Source organism: Exophiala viscosa, assembly GCF_022695815.1.
Source record: "Exophiala viscosa unplaced genomic scaffold EDD37scaffold_2, whole genome shotgun sequence".
Taxonomy (NCBI): domain Eukaryota; kingdom Fungi; phylum Ascomycota; class Eurotiomycetes; order Chaetothyriales; family Herpotrichiellaceae; genus Exophiala; species Exophiala viscosa.
This window is the reverse complement of record NW_026944354.1, coordinates 2,251,694-2,274,241: the sequence shown is the minus strand read 5'-3', so window position 1 is coordinate 2,274,241 and position 22,548 is coordinate 2,251,694. Positions and strand designations below refer to the sequence as shown.

The 22,548-nt window shown below is 52.5% G+C and overlaps 7 protein-coding genes across 7 annotated transcripts; 2 read left to right on the top strand and 5 right to left on the bottom strand.

Annotated features, from left to right (window-relative positions):
- Nucleotides 1–1,295: 1,295 nt before the first annotated feature.
- On the bottom strand, nt 1,296–2,808 carry EDD37DRAFT_261006 (uncharacterized protein). The gene has a single exon (XM_062810822.1). It carries the CDS (start codon nt 2,594–2,596, stop codon nt 1,478–1,480), a length of 1,119 nt encoding a protein of 372 aa, XP_062673300.1. The 5' UTR covers nt 2,597–2,808; the 3' UTR covers nt 1,296–1,477.
- A 6-nt stretch (nt 2,809–2,814) lies between these two features.
- Nucleotides 2,815–4,961, top strand: EDD37DRAFT_260874 (uncharacterized protein). The gene is made up of 2 exons (XM_062810819.1): nt 2,815–3,265; nt 3,315–4,961. Exons 1-2 carry the CDS (start codon nt 3,032–3,034, stop codon nt 4,803–4,805), a joined length of 1,725 nt encoding a protein of 574 aa, XP_062673299.1. The 5' UTR covers nt 2,815–3,031; the 3' UTR covers nt 4,806–4,961.
- A 1,032-nt stretch (nt 4,962–5,993) lies between these two features.
- EDD37DRAFT_622239 (uncharacterized protein) lies at nt 5,994–8,420 on the bottom strand. The gene is made up of 4 exons (XM_062816048.1): nt 7,740–8,420; nt 7,555–7,686; nt 7,163–7,501; nt 5,994–7,107 (listed from the first exon to the last, which is right to left on the bottom strand). The coding sequence occupies exons 1-4, from the start codon at nt 8,020–8,022 to the stop codon at nt 6,263–6,265; spliced, it is 1,599 nt and encodes a 532-aa protein (XP_062673298.1). The 5' UTR covers nt 8,023–8,420; the 3' UTR covers nt 5,994–6,262.
- A 1,302-nt stretch (nt 8,421–9,722) lies between these two features.
- Nucleotides 9,723–11,759, bottom strand: EDD37DRAFT_606227 (amidase signature domain-containing protein; the record flags this gene model as incomplete). Its single annotated transcript, XM_062814867.1, has 1 exon — nt 9,723–11,759. One exon carries the CDS (start codon nt 11,757–11,759, stop codon nt 9,723–9,725), a length of 2,037 nt encoding a protein of 678 aa, XP_062673297.1.
- A 690-nt stretch (nt 11,760–12,449) lies between these two features.
- Nucleotides 12,450–14,223, top strand: EDD37DRAFT_587678 (fungal-specific transcription factor domain-containing protein; the record flags this gene model as incomplete). Its single annotated transcript, XM_062814476.1, has 2 exons — nt 12,450–12,682; nt 12,784–14,223. 2 exons carry the CDS (start codon nt 12,450–12,452, stop codon nt 13,922–13,924), a joined length of 1,374 nt encoding a protein of 457 aa, XP_062673296.1. The 3' UTR covers nt 13,925–14,223.
- A 1,557-nt stretch (nt 14,224–15,780) lies between these two features.
- EDD37DRAFT_677294 (26S proteasome regulatory subunit N7) lies at nt 15,781–17,653 on the bottom strand (the record flags this gene model as incomplete). The annotated part of the gene is made up of 5 exons (XM_062819603.1): nt 17,310–17,653; nt 17,210–17,254; nt 16,868–17,151; nt 15,843–16,812; nt 15,781–15,806 (listed from the first exon to the last, which is right to left on the bottom strand). Exons 1-5 carry the CDS (start codon nt 17,362–17,364, stop codon nt 15,781–15,783), a joined length of 1,380 nt encoding a protein of 459 aa, XP_062673295.1. The 5' UTR covers nt 17,365–17,653.
- Nucleotides 17,654–18,031: 378 nt separating this feature from the next.
- Nucleotides 18,032–20,870, bottom strand: EDD37DRAFT_260691 (uncharacterized protein). Its single transcript, XM_062810818.1, has 2 exons — nt 20,047–20,870; nt 18,032–19,455 (listed from the first exon to the last, which is right to left on the bottom strand). The coding sequence occupies exons 1-2, from the start codon at nt 20,510–20,512 to the stop codon at nt 18,065–18,067; spliced, it is 1,857 nt and encodes a 618-aa protein (XP_062673294.1). The 5' UTR covers nt 20,513–20,870; the 3' UTR covers nt 18,032–18,064.
- Nucleotides 20,871–22,548: the final 1,678 nt, after the last annotated feature.

Genomic DNA, 22,548 nt, shown 5'->3' with positions numbered 1-22,548 from the left:
AAAAAGGCCGGGATCGCGTCCGAAATCGAAAGTCCGTGACGCAGATCCGCCGCCAGGAGCCCCGCCATGGTGCACAGCGCATGTCCGATCAAGGGCATCTTTAGGCATCTTCCAGGACCAGGGGCCGAGTCCATACCGTCACCACCTCATCCTCAAACACCCGAATGTCGACGGAATTAGCTTGCGAGAGGGTCTATATTAACTGTCAATGGCATATCCCTTTCTGTGAATTTGCCACGACTCTCCCTCACCAAGCAGGTTGTCCTTGGGTTCACCAACTGCTGGCAATACCATGGCAGAGGAGCACACCGAGGCTGAGTGAGCCGCTGTTCTGTGATCGTCCATCCAAGGGTTAACGGCCTATACCACTCTGGTACATCAAAGGAGCCATCCTTTCTCCTTTGAGCCCTCCGTCGCTATGCTAGGCGAGCTTTCAGCCAAGGTTTCAAGCTGACGGGCGCCAATCTGGTAACTTTGGCACATCTTCCGAGCTCGCCTTTTACCGAGCTTAGCTTCTCGCATCCTCTGATGCTGCAAATGGGTTGACAGGTATTAGAAAGAGTGGTCGGTGATATCATAGGGGCTTGGTCGATACAAAATCTAAGCCCAACATACGATCTTGTGACTAACTGGTGGCTGGGACAGCAGCCGTTCAAACACAGAGTAACCTCAAAAAGGGCCAGGTTGACGCACTGGGGCAGTCATTGGCGCTTTGTGGCTTGCCCTGACAATCTAATGGTTCACTTCTGTCATACCATCCAGGTGCACTCCTCCTACAATGTAGCCTGTCAGCTTCGTGCCGCAGATATATACGAGCGCCATTCCCAAAACGCCAATGACCTCTTCCATTAGAACTTGAGATCTACAGGCGCCGGGCTTCTCTCATGCAGCTGGAGCAAAGCAACCAGACATTGCCACAGCAGAACCTACTCCTGCAGGAGTCTGTACGAATACGGCGTAAGCATTTGGACAAAGCTCCCACAGCAAGTGAAAATACGTAGAGAAAATGCAAGCGTGGTTTTTCATTCTGACTACGAGCAGAATATTGGGGCAGTGAGGTCGAGTGTCGAGGTTGCCGCGATGAGTGAGTCGCGCACATAGACTTCCTGCTCATCGCCGGGTAGATCCTAGGAGTCTACACTTATCCTCGTCATCTCAGCCGAGCACATGTTTTTGTCGGCCAACAGCCGTTTGCTGCCAGGTAAATCTGCAAAGTCGATCAGATTCCGAAAGTGTATCGACCTCTTTTGGCCGATCGCGCGGGGTTTCTCCACAATCACGCTGCTGAGTATTGCGGCGGAACCCATGCCTATGCTACTATCACATGCTGTTCGAGTGTTGAAGGCATGTGGCGTCGACAAAGTGTGCTGAATCTCAGGAAACCCTCCCAGCAAAGCTCCTTTGGAAAGGAAGCCCTCCAGATGTGCATTGGGTTGGAGTCATCATGCCCAAGGAAAGCAAGGTAGAAGTCCGCCACTCAGATCTCAACCAGGACCCTGACCTCGCCATCCATCCAGTCGACAACGCCAGCACTCAACAATGCGACCATCCATTCTCCATCCTCGGCCACGGTTACAAGTCCATCCGTCAGCCATACCTTCACCACTGGCCGATTTCCACTCTCCGAGAATGGTTTGTATCGCTTCTCCACCTCACCAATCAAAGAAGATAGACTTGGAGCAGATTCAGGCGTTAGCTGGAAACGAGGTATGACCCTTCTAAGAGCACCTCCCGTATTCGAGACCACATTGACGTAGAGAACAATCGACTGTTTGAAAGTTGTCCTAGTCTGTGGCTTCTCCAAGGTCGGCATTGGCAGCTCCACGTCTGTAGTCGACGATACAGGCTCTAGCGGACCTGCATCGGGGGTCTGGATAGACTCATCCTGAAGGATGGAGTCATCTGCTGCTTCCAGGTGTTCATCAGTCTTTGCATCCTCCTTCGACCCTGATTTCCTGCTTGCAGCAGCATAGACACGTTGACGCTCGTTTGTAACCATTTTGCGCATCAGAGGCATCATGAGCTTGATGATAGTCTGACTGTCTCGCGGCCAGAATATGGTCCTTTGCGGCGCGCCTGGAATGCCTTCTCCTGCACCGGGTGTGAAATATCGCTCACCGTAACCGTGCAATGAAAGAAACTCTTCAACGCAGTTCCATAGATTCAACTTGGCAACGTCAGCGCCGCCCGTGTTCTTCTTCTGTCCCACGACGTCTCTTCGTTCGGGGTGCGCGTCATCAAGCATGAAGTCCTTTGCAGCGTTTTGTAACCTCAAGAAGTTCTCAGGAGCCAGCTCCAACGATGTAAAGACTCTGCCGAGCGGTGGACGGCTGTATTTCTTGCTTTTTGAAGACGGCTCGCGGAAGAGCACGGAAGCCGAGCTGTTCAGCTGAGGAGTAATGATTGGTACTTCGGCAAAATTAGGCGCGTGATCCAGGACATCTTGAGATAACATCGAGCCATCGTCCAAGATGTTGTCATGGCGTTTTCTCTTCCCCAGTATCGACGGGTCGCGTGTCTGTTCGTCCGCCGCCGCAGTTGCTGCTTGCACAAGGCCGGCAAACTGGATATCATCAGGATAGCCTGAGTCAGCCATATCTCAACGTGGGCTGCGAGGCCCCAGGGCCCGCCCTGGAGGCAACACGTTATGGTCGGGTGGTTGAGAGAATAGATGGAACCAGCGCAGGCCAGTCCCTCGAGCAAGTCAAAGAATGTTTGTAGTGTTTGACAAGTTGCTAAATCAAATCAAACAAATTCGCCCAGAAGATCCAGGTTTTGGATCACAGTTTCCGGGCTAGCCTCGGTAGATGACGGAGGCCTTAAAGTGGCAAGTGATATCAGCCCCCAAAGTCAGAATCGACTGTGACCTCAATGACAAGTTAACAACAGCGATCTTTTGTGACAGAAGGGCCAGCTTGAATTTCCTCAATCTATGCTTACCAGGGTATGATTCGGTCCAATCATCGTTTTGGTACTCAGTTGCGAGCTGTTCCTCCTGGCTTATAGCTTGCTCCGACACAACTAGCCTACCATGTTTCGAGCTACCAACCTGCAAGTAGCCACGTACCTGCTTGGTGTCTGTCCCTTTTCCATTGCCTTTCTGGTCTTTCTGAACTCATCTGTTTCATTCGTTATCACGGACCTCATTGGCAGAACACACGATGTGGGAGATGCAGTCGGGACGCTGGGATTTGCCGATGAACTGGTAGCCCTCGTGGCCTGTCCGGTGTGGGGCGTGCTATCCGACCGCATGGGTTTGCGTTTTGTGAGACGTCCGAGACAGTCGTCGGTGATATCCCGCTGATTCTCAATAGGTCTGTGTTATTGGCTATCTGGTCATAGCCCTGGCATTGGCAGTATTTGTCCAGGCACACAATGTCTATCCTCAGCTTCTTTTCGCTAGGTTGCTATTCAGCCTGGGCGGAGCCGCAGCTTCAACAATGGTCACCGCTATATTGCCGGCCGTCGCTGCTTCGACTTCCAAACCACAGAGCAACTTGCGACACTCGAGAATAGCCCAGATCTTTGATGCCAATGGCCATACTTCGAGCCCATCGGTCGCTTCCGAGTCCACAATAACCCCGGAGAGGTTCCAGTCGCGCACTTCCAAGCAGAACTCTTCCCGACAACCAGCTGGTCCAGACGCGCAGCTGGCTTCCTCTACAAGCCGTGTAGCCGGCTTTGTCGGCATGTTCACAGGCTGTGGAGCTCTCATCGCTCTAACAGTCTTCCTTCCACTTCCGGCCAAGTTCCAATACGGCGGAGTAGGGGTAAAGGCTGCGCTCAAAGACAGTTTCTACATCGTCGCAGCCATTGCAGTCGTCCTTGCGGTTTGGTGCTTCTTCGGACTCCGCCATCTGCACGCGGAATCTTCGCCTCGACCAGGACCTACAGACGATTCACGACGAGAAAATCGTCCGCCCATCATGGCCGCTATTCGAGAGATGTTCGACAACTTCCAAACAGCACTCACAATAGGCTTTCAACGCTCCGAGATCACTATCGGCTACCTCGGTGGTTTCGTTGCTCGTGCCTCCTCTGTCGCCATCTCACTTTTCATCCCACTCATTGTCAATGCAATGTTTCTTTCCTCCGGTCTTTGCCCAGGAGGCATACCAGGGGATGACCCTACGGGCCTTCCGGATATCAAGAGAAGATGTCCGCGTGCTTACGTCGTTGCTGCGGAACTGACAGGCGTTTCACAAATGGTCGCATTGATCTCAGCGCCCGTGTTTGGCTACTGGACTGCTAGCGTCTCCAGGAAAGAAGTGCCTCTGCTTGTTGCTTCGATTTCGGGTATCATTGGGTATCCTCTTTTTGCGACGCAATTTGATCCAGACGATTCTCATACATCTCGCCGAGTGGTTGCGTTTCTGGCCGTATGCCTGATTGGAATCAGCCAGATCGGTGCTATCGTGTGCAGCTTGGGCACACTTGGCAAAGGTATTCTGCTTGAAAGTCCTCAGGAAACCAAACCCGCTCTCGTGGCCAATGCTGGCACCGTTGAGTCTGGACCCGATGAGAGCCAACCACTACTGCCGAATGATGACCAACCGACACAGGGAGCACCATTGTCGGCATTGAAAGGTTCCGTAGCTGGTGTTTACTCGCTTTACGGTGGACTTGCAATCTTGATACTGACCAAGATCGGTGGTTTGCTCTTTGACAAGGTGTCGGTTGGAGCGCCATTCTACATCATGGCGGTGTTCAATGCCGTTCTCATGATTGCTTGCCTGATCTTGACCTTCTGGGTGCCGAAAGCAGAAGGACCTGCTATCTTGGGCCGGGCCGGTGAAATTTCATGATGAACAGTCCGATCACCGGTCAAAGGTCATCGGATCAACGGGTCCATTGGACATGTGGATGCGGCCATACGAGGACAAGTCTTGAAGATGACAGCACATAGTCTCTTTGGACGCGGGGATTCGCTACCGACATCTGAGGAGGATGAGAGCGTGCCCGTCAGTGGGCTCAACACCAGCTCAGCGGTATCCTACATGAAGAGTAATCCGCACACAACAACAATATTGTAAGGCGGCAGAGCGTCTCCGGAGTCATCATAGTCGCTAGAGCCAACGTGCACGAGTGGCTTTCAGCGAGGAGAGCTCTACTGTCGAATGTGCCTTCCTACTTTCAGCTCACTAAACCGCCGTTCTTCCACGCACTGGAGATCCAGAGCCGAACTAAGCGACCCACGAGCTCGGAAAGCCACAGAAATCCACGATACTCCCACACCAGTATCACACACTCCGACAGGACGCAGTATGTGCATATTGGGGTGTGGTAAAGAGCCAGGTTCCCGTCTCCGCTTGTGTTCGCGAACACACCGCAGATGGACTGCGAAGGACGTACTCGGAAGGTTGGCTCCACGCCTGGATATGTCCCGCCGAGAATTAGAAATTCTTCGGCATTCCTGCTTCGCTGAACGTGGGCTATCGATGTCAATGATGTGATAGAGAGGTTAGCTACCGGGATGGCAGATCCGTCGCCCCAGCGTGGTGGTTATATCGAAACCCCCTGTGGGAAAGGCACCCCTTGAATACTGGTCATTTTGGATCTGGCATGAGACCTACATTGAGCTGTGGGGCATGATGCCCAGTTCTCCTTTTCGACGTTGCCCCATTCCTCCCGGCACGGATTGAGATTGATACTGCTTGCTCCTATATTAGCGAAGTGGAATCAGCTCTTAACGGTTACATCAACCTGAATCAGTCAACTCATTCACTCCCATCTCATCCGTGCATGCTGTTTCTGCCACACCTTCCCACAATCTTTCACTCATATCACGAGCAAATATGCATTCTCATCAAACAAAAAATACCAAAAAGGCAAAAACTCGAACCCCGAGAGGAGTTGAGAAACACCACGAGGAATTTTTTTCTACTGTTTTGTCTGCAATCGAAACTCGTCTCTCCGACTTTAACTCAGTAACATAGTAGAGGAGAATAAGAGGTCGAATACTGGAAGGGAGCTCGCCGAGCAGGGCGGAACGCACTCGTCTCTCCGACTTTAACTCAGTAACATAGTAGAGGAGAATAAGAGGTCGGATACTGGAAGGGAGATTGTTGACCAGTAGTTCGAAAATATAAAATATCACCCTCAGTATTTCTCAATAGGTCAGTGGCTGGCTATGTCACGCGCAATGCGGTGAATGAAGCCTCGCCAAGAGATACTCGAGAGGAAGGCGGTGGAGGTTTGCTGGAAGTGTGATGTCCGGTATCTTGTATTGAGGTTGCAGAACCGGTTTCTCATATATGACGCTTCACAAGGCGTCAACCAGGTTTCCCTGATCGACATGGAACAACCCCAGAAGAGTCTTCCTTCCTTGATCGAGGCTGAGTCCATCAATTCTTGCTTGAATGTCTCTCTGGCTCCTCCGGACCTCCTCTGCGACATCCGACCACTTCATGGCATGCGTTTCTCCCCCGACATCCTTCCCAACAATACCATCACGGCTGACAGCCACATCGACAAGCTTGCCATTTCGCTTCCGTACGTCGCCGTTGATGAGGACGGTCTCGATATCTGCACTCTCGCTGAATCTGATAATGGCTGTAACAGGATCATGCTCCGCAGCGGCGAGCATGCCGACGCTCCCCTTCGCATCGAAAACCACGAGATCTGCCTTCTTTCCCTCCGCTATGCTTCCGACCTGGCCTTCCAGGCCAAGACATCTTGCACCACGGATCGTAGCGAGATTGAACACCTCTTCCGACGAACTCCTCACGTCCCAGGCAGGAAACGTGTCTTTGGCGAGGAGGCAAGAGTTGTGCTCCAGGCGGGTGAGTTGCAGTAGTGCACGCGCCTGAAGAGGGATGCTGGCCGGGTTGTTGGTATGCAAGTCTACGCCAATGGAGACGTTTGCAGTCTTGCTATCTCGCAGCGACGAATGCAGAGAGACAGGATAGCCCATGCCCATGTGCGATTCAGTATCTGGTGTGCTGGAGATTGGCGTGCCAGTTGACGCAAGAAGGGCAAGGTCATCCTCCGGTATGCCGCTACAATGCGAGAGAAGGAGGAATGGGAGTGCCGTCGTCTCGTTGGACGGTGGGTGTGGATGCTGAAGAAGGCCATATGATGAGAACATGGGAATGGGCGATTGAAGACCTAGAAGTCACGATAAGCTTCGGATGTCAGGTATGCCGCACGCCAATCGGCTTACCTTGGAATGCATTGCAGCCCACATGTGTTGTGAGAACTCGGAGACCCTTCTCCCCCAGCTCTGTCAACATGGGCAACACCACATCTTTCGGTAAGAACCACAGGTCGAATCCCATGCCCACTTCGACCGTTGGCGCTACCTTGTCGCTGGACTGACTGCCACCATTGTTATGGTTATATTTCCCCACCCAGTCGCGCAGCTGCGACATAGCCCATTGAGGAAGAAGATCTTGATCCGGCACACAGCATGACTGGTCCCACTGGCTCATACGTAGAGGGTTGGTGTAAGCCAGGATTGACCGGATGCCAGAAGCCAAGGTGGCCGATAACGCGGCACTGGCTAGAGACGCGTCAACTTTGCGCACAGCGCCGTTACCAAATTCGAAGACTCACCATGTTCCGGGGTATATGCTATATGGGCGTGGTCCATGACTAGAGTCGTTCCGGCATTGATCGCCTCAAGACAGCCTGACAGTTGACCCCAGTATGCGTCCTCGGGCTTGAACACAAAGGACATGATATTGCCTGCACATACGTTAAGAAAACATGCCGACAAGCACATAACAAGGGAGCATTACCAGACACCATATAAGCTACTAGTCCCTGGTCGGCATGTCTCCCTTTCAATTGAGTCTGCCAGATGTGATGATGGGTATCAACAAAGCCTGGCGAGACAATCTTGCCACGACACTCGATGACTTCCGTATGCGCGTCGGGTGCATCGATAGCTCTGCCGATGTTGACGATGGTATCATCGTGGACGAGAATATCAGTGTCGTACAGCGGAATGACATGGTCATCGGTGGAGTGAGTGAGAACAGTGCCTTCCCGGAGGAGAATATACTTTCCAGTCGATGCCATTGCTGTGGTAGACCTCCAACAGTAGACGATGCAGGTTGCGTTTCACATCGAGAGCACCGGAGCGCGACCATATATACTTTCTCGACCGGATCCCTCGACATACCTACGTCCTTATCACGACAGTGCCGGACCTACCTTAACTCCTGGTCAAGGCTGAAAGTCGCCGTTCGGCGGCAGGACTGTTTTTCCGTCCCAGGTAGGAACTATGTAGGAGTCCACAGCTGTTGCATCATGAGCCGGAGACTTCGAATAATCTCGAACCTGAAAGCTGGCGAAGATTGTTTCACCGAGGAGCGTGCCGGAGTACGCAGATGGAAATGCATTGAGTTGGAAAGAGGAAGAACGTCGAGGACATGTCAATGCCTGTTCGACGTCTACGCGAAGAAAGGTCTGACCGCACTGTTTTCTGTCCGACGTGAGTTATTACACGTGACTTACGCCAGGTTTCGTTTGGGTTGGGTGTCTAAAGAGTCGGTCATACCAAATCCCCGATGACGATTTCATTTTCACTTCACCTTTCGAAAGTGTACAGCGTATCGTCGACAGTCCATCTCGCCTTTTTGTCAATAGGTGCAAGCAATGCTACGCTATCCTATAACAAATTCCGTGGCCATGTGCTTGAGGCCCGCATCCCTTCCAGAGTGTTTTCCAGATATGTGCTGCTGGAGCGTATGATATCTATCAAATCCCCACGGTCGCACACTTCTTGCGTACTCAACACGAAACAATCAGCAGCCCCAGCCGACCCAAGAAGTGTGGTCTTTCAACAACGGAGTCACCGCCGCCATTGCTGTGTTCTACTGTACGGAATATCGCTCGGTCTCGACCCAAGCTTTCATGCGCCGCTGAAAGCAGTCGCCTACTTGCGAAGAACATATGCAGTAGTGCTTACGCCCTGCAGGCAGCCACAACTTTCCTAGCCATGTCCATATTGACGACGACATCCCACAACGCCAGTCCTACTGCATCCCTGCATACCAATCAAGACTCCACCATAGTCAACGCTGGACGCCCTTGTTGCCACCCATTCCCATTCAGGACGGCAGAACCGTTGCTGCGGCAGACCTCCACTCTCCTGCCCCACTGGGCGATATGTGTACGCAGCCAGCCTCTTGCATGATACTAAGCCTTACCACTTCATACCGCGCAATCGAAGACGTCAAAGTTTTGTTTGGCCCTGAAGAATCAACCGACAGGAATTTCCTACCAACCCCTGACCCATATCCTTGGGGGTTTTGTGAACCATGTCACAGGGGTTGAGTACGTTTCACAGAGTGCTCCGACCTATGATCCCCTCTTCAAAGACCTCTCTGGCCCCCAAAAGTGTGACAGGGAGGTCAGTTCACTGAAGACTGTTCGGATCACTAATCTTCCTGGCTTAGGACACCTGGTATCACACTCATTCATGAAAGACCTGCCTACCCTACAGAGCCGTTGCTCGTCAAGAGACATAGGCAGGCAGTCTAGAGAGCGGCACGAATGTTGCTACCAACGGTAGTCATCGACATCTCGGTGTGATAAAACGCCCTGCGTGGTAGGAAACAGCCGAGGCACTCCGACCGCCACGAGGCCTAGTTCGCCCTATAAGCGATTATGATCTACACAGGCACACTTCAGCACAATCCTTGTTGTTGGGTCAAGATACCGCCGCGGTCGAACTTTAGGTCACGGTGGCTTGCTAGCTGCCAGCTATCTCATAATCATACAAACACCATCTTGCCGGTAGACCTGCCATTCTTCCCTGTCGCAAGTACAATGACCATAGCCTTGTCCAGCTCCGGAACTGTCTTCTCCTCGGGGCGACTATGTGAACGATCAGGGACGTCCACATCCACCTCCCAGCGGCCATCCGCAATGCTCACGTCAGCAAGCTCATTCCCGTCGATATAGACCCTCAATTGAGACAGCTCATCTTTCCAAGCTGTGCCTGAAATCCGGAGCTTCTTTCCCCCGTTGTTTGGCTCTGAAGCATTGACCGTCAACACCGGCGGGGAGGAGCCTAACTTCCTCTCTTCTCCCGCCAATGAAAAGGTGTCCGTCGCCAGCGGCGCCGTCCTTGTGGGTGCTTGCCGTAGTTGACTCGCTTTCTCGAAGGCATAGGCATAGCGGAACAAGCTGCTGTCATCGTATGCCTTCGACGCAAAGGTCAGATTTACAGGCATTTTGGTGTCAGACATGACCCCCATCGGCACATTGACAGTTGGTATGCCCAATTGGCGAATCGCACAGTTGCCGTTTGAGAAGAGAACACCGTTACGCCATGCGTCTGCCGCAGAAGCTTCGTTGACATCCGCATCCGCCTTACCCACGTCGCCGGCGCACGGCCAAACTACCGCGTCAAGACCGAGTGTGTCAAGCCAGTCTTCAAAATCCGCTTCGCGTGTGGACTCCAAAGCCTGCAGGGCTTTCCCCAGGCCCGGAATGTCGTACGTTGGAACACGACCGCCGGTGATGTGCGCCACAACGTCCGTATGGCGAACGAGGGGGTCGTTGGAATCGTACTTGTCTGGGATAGATCCTGGTGGTTGAGGGAAGATGGTCCCCGAATCGACCTGCCCAAGACTCGTTGCGACGTTAGCATCGCCATTGTCAGCAAGGAAGTCGTCCCAAGCATATGCCATCAGTTGGGCCATGTCGAAATCATTGCGATGAGGGGGTGCCACTGCCTCTTCTGCGAGGTTTTTGCCGGACTCTGGTGCCTCGAACTTGGTGACAACCGGGAAATCGACCTCTTCTACGGTGGCACCGAGGCCCTCCAAGACCTTCCGGGCGTGTTCCCAGAGCTGGATGACGGACGCTCGGGTATGGACTTTCCTCGCTGTCCGATCAGAATCGACTTTCCCAATGTACATCTTGGGGATGCCGATCTTCTTGCCGGCCAATGAGCCTGCATCGGCGAGGCCGCGGTAGGATTTGGGACGAATAATGTTGACGTCTGGGAGCTGAACATATGGCTGCTCCCTCCAGAAGTCACACGCTGTTTTGTCATCTTTGGCGACGATGACGTCCAACAGCGCGAACATGTCTTCCACCGTCCGCGTGTGGGGGACAACCGTGTCGCAGGTTGGGAAGAGTGGCCAATTGCCCCGAATTGATATGAGGCCTCTGGAAGGGGTGTAGGCCACCAACCCGTTGTTCGAGGCGGGCGAGCGGCCGGACGAGATCGTCTCCTCGCCCATGCCGAAGACGCCGAAGCTCGCCGCAGTCGCGGTGGCCGATCCGTTGGACGAACCCGACGCGAACGCTGCCGTGAGATAGTCGGCGTTGTAGGGTGACTCGGCTCGACCATACACGCCACGCTGCATGCCTCCTGCCGCCATAGGAGGCATATTAGTTCGGCCCAGGATCACTGCTCCGGCCTCCTTGATCTTTTTCACGGTAAAGGCATCTTCGTTGGCAATCAAACTCTGGAATGCGGGAGAGCCGGCTGCCACGGTCATGCCTTTGATCTTGTACGAGTCTTTGATGGTGCACGGGATGCCGTCAAGAGGGTTCAACGTGTTACCGTGAGCGCGTCGATCATCCGAGGCTTGAGCAGCGTCGAAGGCATTCTCGTTGATGATGGGGACCGCATTGAGCAGGGTGGAGCAGCGGTCATACTTTGCAATGCGGAGGAGATGTTTTGCGGTCAGCTCGACGCTGTTGACGTGGCCTTGGGAGAGGGCTGATGCGAGCTCTGTAACGGTTGCTTCCACGATGGATGGGGTCTTTTCAGACGGCATTTCAACCGAACCCATGATTGCCTCGGCTTGGTTCTCTGCGTGCAATGGTAGAAATGGTGCAGATGATACGATTCCAACTTTTCCCAGATTCACCACCATGGGCTCAAGCGTACTTTATACTGCGCTGGACTCGCACCGACGCCCACGCGGCGTGTCAGTGATAGTATCATAGCAGCGGTTGATACTGGTTCTACATCATTCAGCCGCTGCAAAATGTCCCCAGATCACGATGATCATATCCACATCAAGTAGTGTTGAACCACTGTCGATATAGGTGTACTGGAGCCAGGTAAAGCAGGAGCCGGGTCCAGGATCTTCTGGCATCAAATCAATGAATGAGTTGGACGAGGATCGCTCAACAGTCCCTCATCATTCCAAACTAGCACGCCAGAATCCAGATTAACAGTCCGCCGCTGTTAAACAGATGTCTTGTATGGCCAATCCCTGGGCAGATAGGACACGTCATATTGCCCGACGAGGAACAAAATGAAGGTGAAGATGTCCGGTCTGCCCCGTTGAGTGGATTTCGAAGACCCTGTCGCATTTTAACAGCGGCTAAATTGATGATAAGGACCCCGTTATGGTTGAGATACTTAACACTCTCGTCAGGACATGCCCCTTTCCCAGCTGTTAATATTCCAACCCGGCCCGCAATCTGTCATTCTGCTCCTGACTTTCCAGCGTCAAGTGGACTCTACCCCAGTCATGCGCTCCGAACCCGTCCAGAGGAGACAGCGCGCATCGCGAGCCTGCGACTTCTGCCATGCTAGAGGGCTTAGATGCCTCCAGGCGCAGGAGTCGCGGGCTGATTGCGTCACTTGCACCAACTATGGCGTTAAATGCACGATGAACCGGCCGATTCGAAGAAGAGGCAGGAAGCCGACGGTGCCAGGATCAGACGAGCTCGACGACGGTCAACCCAAGGATGAAGATCCGGGGTTTAAGTCGGTGCGCACCATACGGCGGCTGATACGAATTTACTGCAATACCATGTATCAATGCTAGTCAGTATTAACGTCTCCTTGGTCCATCGAGTCAGAAGTGCTGAGCAGCCATCTAGCTTCCCCTTCCTCTCGGAGAGCGACCTTCTTGGCCGCTGGGAAACGGGCGTTCCCGACCAGGACGGAGCGTCGTACCTGTTGCTGATGGCGGTGTGCGCTGTCAGCTGCCAAGCGGCTGCTCTGAACGCGGTCTTCGACGACGCCTTGCTCGAAGGCCTTTGCGTACCCGAAAGCGACCAATACTTCTCGGAAGCAGTTTCCAAGGTCCCGGCGCGCATCGGCCAGTCCGAGTCGCAAGACCTCGATTACTTGCGATCCTTTGGCCTTCTGGCCGTGTATTCCTTGCAATGCGGCAATCACAGTGACCTCCACCGCTATTTGGGCTTGTACCACGCCCTGGTCGCCCAAACTGGCCTGCACGACGAAAGTCGCTGGCCCGAGTTACCTATGACCGAGGTGGATGATCGGCGACGGCTCTTTTGGTGTGTCTATCGCCTCGAGATCCATTCCGCGTGCGTCCTCGGGCACGTCGTGCGATTACCGGAGTCGCAGGTATCGGTTCTCTATCCGCGTAAGACTACGTCCATGGACGCCGAAACGCAGGCGTGGACGTTGGGCTGGGACTACATCACCGACCTCTTTCGGCTTTTGGAGTATGCCATCTCCAGTTTGAGAGGCAAGAATCGTAAGCCAGGCTTGGTCGTTTTTCACGACGGACCCTCGCCCACAACGTTGCTGGGCAGTCTGGCTCGACTCAAGGCCGGCAAATCGCGCACCTTGCTTTACTGGACCGAGCCCGGCAACCAGTCCCAAAGTAACCGGTGTCGGTACATGACGGTTCAAATCAATTGCACGGAGGCGCTCGTCAGCATCATGACCCTGCTCTGCTGCCAGGCCCCCGTCCGTGAGGTGGTGGATATTGCAGAGAGCTTCCTCGATCAAGTGACCAAAGCTCCCCTCATCATGTTCAAGGTCGCGAGCAGTCAGATCGTGCATCAGCTGCTCGGCGTCGGTCATATGCTTCTCAATGCCTCGCGGTACGACGACGGCCAATTACGGTCCGAAGCGAAGCGACTGGTTGAGGTTTTGGCGGATCTGGTCAAGAATCTCGAGCATGATATTCCCGCTGCAGCCGAGGCTGGAGAACGACTGCTAAGGCTTGCGGACGCCGCTCGATGATGTGTGGAATAGGCACTGATTGGTCCCAAAAAAGTTGTATATTTTAAAGCCAATTCCGATGGTGAATACTCTCCACGACTCAAGAAAGCCACTGCAAGTGGGTTGGGTACTATTCCACCAAGCTTCACACAGATGCGGTCACGAGGTCGATGCACTCCAGGTATCTAAGCGTGTAACTACGCAAATCGACGATTCGTGTTTCCACGCGACCAACACAATTACCCTTCTGGCTGCTGCTTTCCGGCGGGCCAGAGCCTGACGTATCAGCCAGGCGCTGTCAGTCGAGACTACTGTGTGTGTAATGTATTGACTTTACTGTATCCATAGGAGTTGTTCTAAATTTACGCTATGAAATTCAAGACGACCCCACGGTGACATTTCGATTCTCTTTCCCGTCACTTTCTCCATGCATGACGGCCATGGAGCCTCCTTAGCCCCGCTACTGTTTAGCCCTACGCCCTACCAGGCCTCAAAGTTAGGCCCTCAGCCCTACGGCATAGAATATCCCAAAAGAGCAAGTGTTCAAGGTTCATGGGAACCACGAAAGTTAACCAAATCCACTGCAGTAGGTTCCAACATGTTTAATTACCAGATATGTACACAATGCTCCCAGTCCCAGCAACTTACTGTAGTCAATACCGTAGCGCTAACCTCCCGTCCAAACCCCGAATCCTCGCATCCCGAACAGCTAACCATGTCCTCGGTGCTTACCGACTACAGTAAGGTCTTCAATTCCTTCGATTCCTGCGACGCTGTCGACGCTGTCGACACCCATGAAGCGTGCCGTCTCCGTGCCGCCTCTGGAGCCAAGACAAGCTAAGTCGATCTCTCTTCATGGTACCTTTAGTCAGTCCCAATGCCCGTACCCCAGTGACATTCTATATACTGTACCACGTAGCACTAATCTGATGAGCCGAGCCGCAACTTGCACATGTCTAGTACATCGCTGTCCATGGACTTTGTTTCCTACTATGTATCTTGCGCCGTGAAGGTCGAAGATCGAAGATCAGATACTAGCCTGCACGGTCGAGAAATACTGATCAACAACCACTGCCACTAACAAACGAAGCGTAGCATTGTCTGTGATTAGTGCAGTTCAGGCGCATGTGATTGACAACGTCCAGAAACCTTGGGCCAGGATCAGTACCAGGATCACGGTACCGCAGTAAATGAAGAGCCCTGATTCAGGGCGAGTCTCACATATGTACCCAGTGCCCAGGGAGCAGGTACCAAAGCAAACATGGGGCCATCGGGCTTGGTACAGCCGACGAAACGCGACTGAACAACACCAATGCCCAATGCCGACCAGGCAACGGATTTCTGGAGCAGACAGGCCGGGGACAGCATATTCTGGAGTATCGAGGTTCACCTGCGGCTTGCGCAGCCTAGTCTTGACCCAAACCCCATGGTAATCAACAATTGGTGAGTCTCGTGCGGCGGCTGGCAGGCTTCCCTGCAAGCTTGCATGTCGACACTAGCCACTTCGTATTGCCGGGTTCATGCATATACCAACACACACCGTCCCAAATACCTGGTACCTAGGTATCCATTATGTGTTAGGCCTCCCAGCCCGAAAATCGCATGTGAGAGCATCTCTGATAGGCCCCTTTTCTTGACCATTTGGTGATGTAATTCGGTTTTCAGCCCGTTCAGTCATAACTCCATGCGCCATGCTATGCTAAGATGTTCCGCTCCTTTAGTTTTGAAAAGTGTCTTCGCAATCGTGATCGCTGTCATCGTCATGGAGGAGAGGTCGTCCTCATGTCAGTCTAGGCTGCCTTTGACCAGGATTCACCTCATCCAATCTTCTGAGAACGTCGGTTTGACTTGAGTCTTTGTCATTTTCGAGGCGTGTCCTATCCGCCCTTGCGCTGAGACTGGGCTGGAGCTTGGGGATTACCTGACGTGATGGCAGAACCTGCAACACCACCATCGTCGTAGATGTCGCCCTGATCTGGATCCCATCCTTTCTTCTTTAGTGGCTGCTTGACCTCCAATCCAGCATTGACCACCTGCAGTCGGATGAGTTTCATTCTAGCCTCACGAATGAATCCTTCGACCGTGTCGAGAGCAGCTTGTTGAGCTTCAGCACGAATGTCGTGTTCGACAGCCACAAGAGTTCCAAACTCCAGGTCAATTCGGGCATCGAGCTTGCCGGTTTCGATCAAAGACTCAATTTCGTCAAGAAAGGTTGCCTTGTCGGATGGTGGACCAAACATCTTCTCCATGCTAGCCAAGGTGACTTTGCTGAATGGTTGAAAGTATTGGATGATGCTCTTGGTCCGGATCTTCTTGTAGATGTCAAGAACAAGAGGTTGGAGGTAGATATCGAGAAGATAGTCTGGACGGTAGGATTCGAGGATGTTGAGGCATTGACTGTATTTGGTGGCACAAAAGAAGTTGATTGCTCGGCGAATATGAGGTTCGAGTTCGAGGAAATTGCGGAAGTTGTTGTTTTCAAGCACCTTGGTTTGCAATTCTGAACGGTCCATTGAGGCCAACGCACAAAGGCCACCGTAGACTGCGACATCGTTGGCGCTGATGATTTCACTGTAGCTGTCACCCAAATTGGGTTCGGTCATCAAAAAACTTGTTGCGGCTTCGTGGAATTCACCGATAGACATTTGCTGAAGACCCATGACCGCTTGCACCTTTGGCTGGTTCCTGACCTGGTCCTCCTGCTTCATTTGGAGGTTGCGGATCTTGTGGACTTGGGATTGTACAGCCAACCAATTCTTTTGCTCGATGGCGACTGCGACGATTCTGAAAGCAGTGGAAGCGATGTGAGTAGAAGTGGTGCAGTAATCGCGCATGCGAGAGTAAGCTTTTACGGCGTTGGTAAGGTCTCCGATGGTGTAATAGTGTGTGCCTAGGTCCTCATTGCCCATCTGTGTCCAGTCAGTATCGGGATTTCGCATTCTATTTAGCCCAGGTCACACTCACTCGTATGCTCTCCTTGATGAGGTTGTTCTTGTATCCCTTAAGCTCATTTTCCAACCGAGCAGTTTCGATGGCATTCTTCTTCTCTTGTTGTGCAGCCCAGACTGGGTCCAACAAGGTGTCGATGTCCTTGCTCCTTGAGGCTCGTTTCAACAGTGCAACGGCCTCGTGGTAGTTTCGAACGTCGCTACCCTTCTTTGCTTCAACAACAGCCAGACGCGCTGCCTCTTCTTGTAGAGCCGTGGAGCATGCTGCGATAAGGTGAAGGCGACGGAAAACGGTTCGACCTGGATAGAATGAATGTGAGATGCGTCGATCTCGAGGCGACTGAGTAGATCCTCGTACCTTTGTAGTTCGAGATGTATGAGGGCAAATCGAAATTGGGAGTTTCTGTAGACCGTTAGTGAGCTCGCTTTGACGACTGTCTCAACCTGAGAGGTTTTACCGTTCACCATGATGGTGGAGTTCAGTTGCTCGGGAGGTTGTGATTCGGTTGCCATTATGAAAGGATGGCCGGCCTGTGGCCGCTGTCGAGCGTTGTTTCTTGTATGCAGTTCCTTTGAGGACTTATGTCGACGAGGAGATGGCGAGGGGATGAGGTTCGAACGCGGCAAGGACAGTACAGCAATATAGGCTATGGCTGTTGAATGTTGTCGTGGATATCGAAACCACGCTGGAGAAATGATGTCGTCGCGGTTTCTCCGCAGTCATTGATGCCTACTCCAACACAGCGCCTTGGCGCATGCCAAAGCTTCTCTTAGTTAAAGAAACATGCCTTGGGCATGCCCATGGCACCTTCATCTTCCGTTATCCTTCGTCGTTAGGCATGCCTCATAGCCATCGTTTGAACAAGCTCAACATATCTAGAAGATACTCAGAATGAAGACAGCAGAGACATGATGTTCAAAGAGAAAATCTTCTATTACATTTCAGCGCTCAGCGCCTTATGTTGCCTAAGGTAGATATCGATATCATACACAAGCTTTTCATCCGTCAAGGAGAGCTTCGACATGTCAGGCTTGCCATCTCTGCTGCAACCCGGTATCAACTGGAGCCCTTGGGTCCGTTTCCCAAATTTTCATACCATAATCATCTCTGTATGCTCGTTCAAAACTTTCATGGCGACCAACATTAGGAGGTATAAACAAGATAGCCAGATATCCCAATCGCTAGAACGCACCGAAGAAATCGACAACTCAATCAAGCCATCAAGGCATTCAAGTCGAAGCCTTGACCATCATCCTCACCCAAAGGCATCCAAGTGCCTTTCTCCTCCTGCGTTGCATTGTGAAAGGCCTCGGCGCGCTTGAGGGTTTCCACATCCAGATCGGTCACGTAGTTCTTGCCGTCCGGCAAGGTCATGCGGACCTCGAATTCGTTGTGCAGCATCATGTCGTCTTTCCAAAGTCGACGTTCGCCATCGTACACGCACATGACTCTCTTCTTCATGCGCATCTTGTCAGCAGACATACCCCAGGACGGTGGGTAGTGCTTTCTCTTCTTGCGACCTTTGCCAACAAGCGCGACGCCACCTTTGGACCAAGTCATGCTCTTCTTCGAGGGTTTGGTATTTTTCGAAATGCCACCACCAATAATAGCACGTGCTGAGGCTGGCACCTTAGTCCTGATCATGCCCTTTCCAGATCTGCTGTTGAACGAGGGGTCATCATCTTCGTCATCTTCCTCGTCCTCGTCCTCATCGTCGTCATCATCATCTTCCTCATAGTCATCAAAGCTGGTTGGCGCATCCTCGGTCTTGATTAGATGACGGTCCAAGGTCTCTTGCACATCATCGTCCATGGTCACGCTCGATAGATGTTGCGCATTGATGGCTTCACTAGGTTCTTCTTGTTGGACCACGCGCAAGACACAGTCGTCAAGATGCTCATAAAAGTCTTGAGCATTGTTGAAGGTCGCGGAGCAAGTCGAGCACTTGCCGGTGGCATCTTGGCAGTAGCTGGACAGTTTTCTGGTATTAGCAGTTGGGCTGCGCTTTCGGCTGTTTGGGGCAGTCTGTTCGACTCCATGAACAGAGGTCAAGTGTCGCTTGAAAACGTCGGCCCGGTTGAAGCTCTTCTCGGCCGGGGAGCCGGATCCTGGGCAGAAGCCGCACACCATGGTACCCTTGTAATGGGTCAGGGTGTGTCGGTTTTTGTCGTACTTGCGTGCAAATCCTTTTTGGTTATACTCGCAAGTCACAATCGGGCATTTCTCAGGCCGCTCGGCTTGATGCGTCAACATGTGAGCCTTGAGGTCTTTGAAGACCCTGCCGCACTCAGGATGCGGGCAGCGACCTTTCTCTCTGCCGTCTTCCCCAGAATCCGAGGTTGGGCTGGGCTGAGAGATGGCAGACTCGTACGAGATTAGGGAAGGTCTTCGGCTGAGCAAGTTTTCTTGTTGGTGGAAGTAGTTGGTGTTTGTGAGTGGTTCGGAGAAGTGAGCAGTGGCAAAGACGCCATATGGTTGAGGAGAGGCAGCTGGAGAGCCGGACGGGGATGTGTTGGAGTAAGAGTGCATGATGGCAGGGAACAGTCCTTGATCGGAAAATGCTGATTCGCCATACGATTGCGATGCGTGAATCAACGATGGATCTGTGCGACAGTTTTGTCAGTTGATATTCTTCCGCTTCTCTTGTGATGCCGAGGCTAAATGAAGATTTGGAAGAGTGGAGGTCAAGGTAAGGAAAGGTAAGAATGAACACAGCGGAAAAGACGAACAAGATGATTCAAGCGGTGGCATGAAGTTACCACTGCTTTGAGCAAAGAAATGAGATTGGAAACGAGTGGAAGGATGGTGAGGTGACGTCGCGTTGGTGTGATGAGCTATCATCTGGCTTGACAGCTCGACGGCAGTCTGTGGGAATGATCTTTCACGAATTGGACTGACGACAGTGGTGCGGCGCCTCGCATGGGCTGAGGCGGGTGTCGTGGGCGATTTGAAGATTGACGTTGTGAATGTTCTTGCAGTGGTAGGGGAATGAAAGACAGGAGAGAAAACCGAACTTGAAGGTCTTGAGGGTACAGTGGATGCGGGATGTTCCGAAAAGGTACGGATTGACAAGGCCTCGGGTGACGCAGTAAATGAGGTGGGTTGGTGAGTTGAAGCTGTCTGCACAGATTGGGGAATGGATTGTGGAAGATTCGACGCCATTTGTCGAGAAGAGGAAAGATCGGCACACTCACCCACATAATTATCCGAGATTTTGTCCAAGGACAGTTCCGAGTCCATACAAGATCCCATCAAGTCGTGTGAGAAGGCATCATTGTTCACAATGGTCGGCATCATACCAAGCCCATACGGGGCACCGTTGTGTTCGAAGCCATCCTGGGTGGACATGGTGTGAGAAGGCCCGGAGTATGGTGACCCGACCGTGGATGATGAGGCACTCGGGATCGATGGGACGGACCCAGACGAGATCAGAGCTGGTGGCAGCTCATGGAATTGTTGAATGTCTTGCTTCATTGAAGGCATGGGCGCAGGCGCGAACATGGACGGGTTCTCCAGATATGAGTATGGTAGTGGGTGAAAGTTGGACATTGGGTCATATGAATCCATGGTCAAACCTGGAAATGGTGCTTGTATGTTCTGCTCAAGTTCGTACATCTGCTCGAGGAACTGTTGGCGATGGCAGTGCTCCAGGGAGAGCATTGTATAAGACAGTCGCTCAGAGCTACTGCATGAGGCTTTGTACGGGAGAAGAGAGGTCGCTGGGCGATCCGGCGGGTTTTGTTCGCGGGAGGTGCCTCTCCGTAACGTGGACCGATTGGAACTCGGATTTCGTTTCGCGTGGGAGCAACGTGCTGGAAGCGAGGGTTCTAGGTCGCTTGAGGCTCCGGAGTAGATGTCGATAAAGTGTCAGTGAACACGAAGTCGAGACCCAAGCCAAGGGTACCGAAGGCTTGCTGAAAAGTGCCGATCAATACTGTAAGGAGTAAGGGCAGGATGCGCCGGGAAAGGATCAAGCCGAGGCAGGTTGGGGTGGGTGTGTTGTCTGTTTGAGAGAGAGTAGAGGGTTCAATGTTGTGTAGGCTCCAGGTAGACTTTCTAGAGGGGTATGAGTGAAGATTGTGAGGATGTATGATGGCAAGCAACTCGAGTAGTTTCCTGAAGTTTGTCTCCAGGTTGAAGTTGGGGGGCGAAATCGTGAGATATAATACTCGTTTGATAGACCACGACAGTGTGCCGAAAATGACCAGAGGGGCCCTGTCTTCTGAGATGAGCCTACCGTAGCCCTATACCTTGCCAGGTACAGGATAGTCGCAGGGAGGGGTGTGCAGGGGGTCCGTGGTCTTTCGGTGAGGCAGAGAGGTGGGCTGTATCGTGTTACGGGCCACCCACAAAGCAAAATGACAGCTAATGCATGTGCTAGCCTGCTAGTCCCTCGGGGAGGCCTAAGACCCACGATGTCAATTCGGCTCGGGCTCCCAAACAAGAGGATAAACGACCCTTAGTGTTCTGCGGATTTTGTCTGCGATCACAGATTGCTTTCCGGAATTTGTACTTGTGGAGATGGACAGTTGACAAGAGACAGTGATGATATAAGAATAATTTTATCAAGCTTGAAAGACGGGGCTCGTGTCCACACCAGGTACATGACTTAGGTGAGCTTTGTCTCATGTTTTGATCACCATTTTACCTGTGAAATCACCAGCATTTCCTTCCTGCTCTTCAAGAGCACCAGGAGGTAACAGTGCAATGCTACAAGGACATCGCGTAGACTGGTGCAAGCTCAATGAGGTGGTAATTTGATGAACACTGCCATAGTCAGGCCAACTTTCCTGCAGTTTTACCACGACACCGGCGGAAGTGTTTGCCCGTTTCCCGTCAAGAACATTTTCGACGCCATGACGATGGGTCGAAGCGATTAGGCTGGAGATACTGCTTTGGGCAGAGTGGAAACTCTAGGCAGGCAGGGCTGCTGTTGACCAAAGGACCGTAAGTGGCCAGTAAGACTGAGGCAGATGTCTGGTTTCGGTGTCTTTTGAGGATCCTGGCTACCTCTTTGAGTGAGGGAGGATCCATTGGGGGTTTGGTCCTTTTGCCAATACCAGAACACCTGCTCAGAAGGTGTTAGTGTGTTTACTTAGTCGTAATACGGTATCTGTGTAGGCGAGGCCGATGCGATTGGCGCCATCGTGCAGATGCGGTCAACCAGGACTCGTTCCCTGTGACCTGACAGGGTGTGAAAACGTGGTCAATCCACCTTGATCCGCTAAACGTTGCACCTCATTGGGCACAGACCTTCGGTATGGCCTAAATGAAGTTGGTATCGAGGCGCAGGGCGCTGCCACGAACCTCCCATTGGATGCCCAGGACTGAGCCACATCTGCCAACGATCGCTGTGTCTATTTTCTCACCGCTCTGAGGCTGGGGAGGCTTGTCACCGTCATTCTGAGGGGTACATCCACAGTCACCGTATCTTGTGACGCTGCCATGTCAAGAATCTCATGATTGACGGCACGGTGAAGTCATTCTAGATACTGAACACGGGCTTTGGATCGTGTTCACCTCATCCATGGGTGATTGACGCGTTCCCTACTTCAAAGTGTGATGTGATAAATGATCATCGCAATGACTGGATGCGGAAGACTTACATCTCGACATGTGCATCTGACCCTTTCCTCATCGTCAAGTCATGGGATGAATTAAGTCAACGAGCAATCTCAATCCTCATCGAAGATGAA